The sequence below is a fragment of the Onychostruthus taczanowskii genome, unplaced genomic scaffold (assembly GCF_017590055.1).
Source record: "Onychostruthus taczanowskii isolate IOZ18803 unplaced genomic scaffold, ASM1759005v1 scaffold1018, whole genome shotgun sequence".
In the NCBI taxonomy this organism is placed as follows: domain Eukaryota; kingdom Metazoa; phylum Chordata; class Aves; order Passeriformes; family Passeridae; genus Onychostruthus; species Onychostruthus taczanowskii.
The window spans coordinates 1-5333 of NW_024496726.1; the positions used below are offsets into that span (position 1 = coordinate 1).

Consider the following 5333-nt stretch of genomic DNA (forward strand, 5'->3'; position numbering starts at 1 on the left):
AAATGGCTCTAAACTCGCCTAAAATGGACCTAAAATTGCCTAAAATGGTCCCAAAACAAGCCCGAAAGAGCCAATAAATGGAGCTTTCCTGGAAAAATGTTTGGGAATTTGGGAAAAATTTGGGATTTTGGGGGGAAAATGGGGATTTTGGGGAAAAAAAGCTGGAAAAATGGCTCCAAAATCACCTGAAATGGACCTAATATGGCTCTAAAATCACCTAAAATGGTCCCAAAACATCCCCAAAATAACCACAAGAGATCCAGAAAAAGGAGATTTCCTGTCAAAAAAAAAGGGGGGGATCAGGATTGGGGGGGAAAATGGGGATTTTGGGGGTGAAAATGGGGATTTGGGGGGTGGAAAAACCCCGAAAAAATGGCGCCAAAATCGCGTAAAATGGCTCTAAACTCGCCTAAAATGGTCCCAAAACAAGCCCGAAAGAGCCAAAAAAAGGAGCTTTCCTGGAAAAATGTTTGGGAATTTGGGAAAAATTTGGGATTTTGGGGGGAAAAATGGGGATTTGGGGGGGAAAAACCCCGAAAAAATGGCGCCAAAATTGCGTAAAATGGACCTAAAATGGCTCTAAACTCGCCTAAAATGGACCTAAAATTGCCTAAAATGGTCCCAAAACAAGCCCGAAAGAGCCAAAAAAAGGAGCTTTCCTGGAAAAATGTTTGGGAATTTGGGAAAAATTTGGGATTTTGGGGGGAAAAATGGGGATTTGGGGGGGAAAAACCCCGAAAAAATGGCGCCAAAATTGAGTAAAATGGACCTAAAATGGCTCTAAAACCACCCAAAATGGCCCTAAAATGGTCCCAAAACATGCCCAAAATAACCACAAAAGATCCAGAAGTCCCAAAACAAGCCCGAAAGAGCCAATAAATGGAGCTTTCCTGGAAAAATGTTTGGGAATTTGGGAAAAATTTGGGATTTTGGGGGGAAAATGGGGATTTTGGGGAAAAAAAGCTGGAAAAATGGCTCCAAAATCACCTGAAATGGACCTAATATGGCTCTAAAATCACCTAAAATGGTCCCAAAACATCCCCAAAATAACCACAAGAGATCCAGAAAAAGGAGATTTCCTGCCAAAAAAAAGGGGGGGGATCAGGATTGGGGGGGAAAATGGGGATTTTGGGGGTGAAAATGGGGATTTGGGGGGTGGAAAAACCCCGAAAAAATGGCGCCAAAATCGCGTAAAATGGCTCTAAACTCGCCTAAAATGGTCCCAAAACAAGCCCGAAAGAGCCAAAAAAAGGAGCTTTCCTGGAAAAATGTTTGGGAATTTGGGAAAAATTTGGGATTTTGGGGGGAAAAATGGGGATTTGGGGGGGAAAAACCCCGAAAAAATGGCGCCAAAATTGCGTAAAATGGACCTAAAATGGCTCTAAACTCGCCTAAAATGGACCTAAAATTGCCTAAAATGGTCCCAAAACAAGCCCGAAAGAGCCAATAAATGGAGCTTTCCTGGAAAAATGTTTGGGAATTTGGGAAAAATTTGGGATTTTGGGGGGAAAATGGGGATTTTCGGGAAAAAAAGCTGGAAAAATGGCTCCAAAATCACCTGAAATGGACCTAATATGGCTCTAAAATCACCTAAAATGGTCCCAAAACATCCCCAAAATAACCACAAGAGATCCAGAAAAAGGAGATTTCCTGTCAAAAAAAAAGGGGGGGATCAGGATTGGGGGGGAAATGGGGATTTTGGGGGGAAAATGGGGATTTGGGGGAAAAATGTAGATTTGGGGGGAAAATGGGGATTTGGGGGGAAAAAACCCCGAAAAAATGGCTCTAAAAAAATTCACTAGAATTTCCTAAAATTCACTAGATAGACTCAAAAAATCGCCAAAAAATCCCAAAAAATCCCCCAAAATTCCCAAATTTTTTAGGTACATTTGGAGACCTCCAGGGACCAAAATCCCCTTAAAATTCCCTATACTGACCAAAATAATGCCCAAAAAATCAGATTAAAACTCAAAAAAATCCCCAAAAATTCGCTCTATTGACCCAAAACACCCTGAAAAAAATCCCTGAAAAAAATCCCAAAAAATTCCCAAAAATTCCCAAATTTTTTAGGCACATGTGCAGACCTCCAGGGATCAAAATCCCCTTAAAATTCACTATACTGACCAAAAAAATGCCCCAAAAATCAGAATAAAACCCCAAAAAAAGCCGGAAAATTCGCTCTATTGACCCAAACCACCCCCAAAAAAATCCCCAAAATCCCCCAAAAATTCCCCAAATTTTTCCGGACTCACGCTGCCCCCGGGCACGCCGGTGCGGTCCCAGGTGAGGGTGAGCTCGCTGCTGAGCCCGCCCAAAAAAATTTGTGAAAAAATCCTGAAACATTCACCAAAAATCCTGAAAAAATCCAAAAAAAATCCTGAAAAATTCCTGAAAAATTGTCCAAAAATTACCCAAAAATTAGCAAAAAAATCGGAAAAATTCCCCAATTTTTTAGGGATTCTTAGAGACCTTCAGATCTACTTAAGGACTCCCAAAACCACGAAAATTCCCCCCAAAAGATCCCTAAAATTCGTTACAAAAGCAAAAAAATATGCAATAAAATTCGGAAAAAATACCAAAAAAATTCCTAAAAAAATCCCCAAAAAATCTCAAAAAATCCCAAAAATTCCCAAATTTTTTAGGTACATTTGGAGACCTCCAGGGACCAAAATCCCCTTAAAATTCCCTATACTGACCAAAATAATGCCCAAAAAATCAGATTAAAACTCAAAAAAATCCCCAAAAATTCACTCTATTGACCCAAAACACCCCGAAAAAAATCCCCAAAAAATCCCCAAAAATTCCCAAATTTTTTAGGTACATTTGGAGACCCCCAGGGACCAAAATCCCCCCAAAATTCTCCTGAAAATTCACTAGATAGCCTCAAAAAATCGCCAAAAAATCCCCGAAAATTCACTCTATTGACCCAAACCACCCCCAAAAAAATCCCGAAAATCGCCCAAAAATTCCCCAAATTTTTCCGGACAAATGGCTCTAAAAAAATTCACTAGAATTTCCTAAAATTCACTAGATAGACTCAAAAAATCGCCAAAAAATCCCAAAAAATCCCCCAAAATTCCCAAATTTTTAGGGATTCCTGCAGGTATTCCAACTCACTTAAGGAGTCCCAAAATCCAATTGAAATCCCTCTAAAATCTCTAAAATTCACTATAAAATCCAAAAAAAATCACCCAAAAATCCCCAAAAATCCCAAAAAATCCCAAAAATTCCCAAATTTTTTAGGTTCATTTGGAGACCTCCAGGGACCAAAATCCCCTTAAAATTCACTATACTGACCCAAAAAATACCCAAAAAATCCGAATAAAACCCAAAAAAAACCCCAAAAGTTCGCTCTATTGACCCAAACCACCCCGAAAAAAATCCCCAAAATCCCCCAAAAATTCCCAAATTTTTTAGGTTCATTTGGAGACCTCCAGGGACCAAAATCCCCTTAAAATTCACTATACTGACCCAAAAAATACCCAAAAAATCCGAATAAAACCCAAAAAAAACCCCAAAAGTTCGCTCTATTGACCCAAACCACCCCGAAAAAAATCCCGAAAATTCCCCAAAAATTCCCCAATGTTTTTCCGGACTCACGCTGCCGCCGGGCACGCCGGTGCGGTCCCAGGTGAGGGTGAGCTCGCTGCTGAGCCCGCCCGAGGCGTTGAGCTGCGCCTCCACCTGCAGCAGGTAGCGGTTGCCGCGCTCCGGCTTCCCGAAGAGCCGCTCGGGCCGGGGCCGCCGCAGGGGCCGCGTCTCGCGCTCCTGCTGCGCCCCCCAGCGGCCGACCTCCTCCTGCAAGAGTGGGGAGGGGGCGTCAGCACCGGGGACCCCTCCTCAAAAAAACCCCGCCCCGAAATTCCGTTGTTTTCCCAAAAAAATCCCGGGTTTTAAGGGAAAAATCCCATTTTTTAGACCAAAATTCCATGCTTTTTCGTAGGAAGATGGCGGAATTTGGGGGTTTTGGAATTTGGGGAGGGGTCTCACACCCGGGGACCCCGCCTCAAAAAAACCCCGCCCCAAAATTCCGCTGTTTTACCAAAAAAATCCCGGGTTTTAGGGGAAAAATCCCGGTTTTTAGACCAAAATTCCATGCTTTTTCATAGGAAAATGGAGGAATTTGGGGGTTTTGGAATTTGGGGAGGGGGCTCCCGGGTCTGAGACCCCTCCCCAAAAAACCCATCCCGAAATTCCACTTTTTCCCCCAAAAATTCGCCCCAAATTCCCCAAAAATTCCCAAATTTTTGGTCCAGCTGTCCCAAAACCTCCCCAAGTCGCCATTTTAAGACCCCAGAATGCCCCAAAATGGCCCCAAAACTGCCAAAAAATCCCAAATTTTCCACTAAAATTCCCAAATTTTTGGTCCAGGTGTCCCAAAACCTCCCCAAGTCGCCATTTTAAGACCCCAGAATGCCCCAAAATGGCCCCAAAACTGCCAAAAAATCCCAAATTTTCCCCAAAATCCCCAAATTTATCCCAAAATCCCCGTTTTTCTCACCAGTTCTGTGGAATTTGGCCTCTTTCCACTGAGAGCCGCTGGATCCGGGCCCCAAAACTGCCCCAAATCCCCTCAAAACTGACCCCAAAAATCCCCAAAAAAATCTCAAAAAATCCCAAAAATGCCCAAAAATAAAAACAAATCCCCCACAATTCCAGAAAAATTCCCAAAAATCCACAAGAATTCCAGAAAATCCCCCAAAAAATCCCCAAATTTTCCATTGTCCTGTTCCAAACCTCCCTCAAATCCGTCCCAAGCCGCCATTTTGAGACCCCAGAACACCCCAAAATCGCCCCAAAACTGCCAAAAATGGCCTCAAAAGCCCCAGCAATTCCCAAATTTTCCACAATATTCCCAAAAAATTTCTGATTTTCTGATTTTTCCCCAAAATCCCCGTTTTTCTCACCAGTTCTGTGGAACTGGGGCTCTTTCCCAGCCGGGCCACCACCGAGAGCCGCTGGATCCCGGCCCCAAAACTGCCCCAAATCCCCTCAAAAAATCCCCTCAAAAATCAAAAAAATCCCAAAAATTCCAGAAAAAAAACAAAAAATCCCCAAAATTCCCGATTTTTCCCCAAAATTCCCGGTTTTCTCACCAGCTCCGTGGAATTGGGGCTCTTTCCCAGCCGGGCCACCACCGAGAGCCGCTGGATCCCGGCCCCAAAACTGCCCCAAATCCCTCAAAAATGACCCCAAAAAATCCCCCAAAAAGTCCAAAAAAAATCCAGAAAAATTCCCAAAAAACATTTTAAAAAACCTCCCTAAAATTCCAGAGAAATCCCAACATTTTCTCCAAAATTTCCCAGATTTTCCATTGTCCAGGTCCCAAACCT

At 42.9% G+C, this 5333-nt stretch overlaps 1 protein-coding gene across 1 annotated transcript; it reads right to left on the reverse strand.

Annotated features, from left to right (window-relative positions):
* Positions 1–1590: 1590 nt before the first annotated feature.
* LOC121340284 (multiple epidermal growth factor-like domains protein 8) lies at positions 1591–5179 on the reverse strand (the record flags this gene model as incomplete). Its single annotated transcript, XM_041412947.1, has 3 exons — positions 1591–1650; positions 3601–3798; positions 5097–5179. Coding segments are annotated over 3 exons (341 nt in total), but the record flags the coding sequence as incomplete, so codon positions are not given.
* Between the last annotated feature and the right edge of the window lie 154 nt (positions 5180–5333).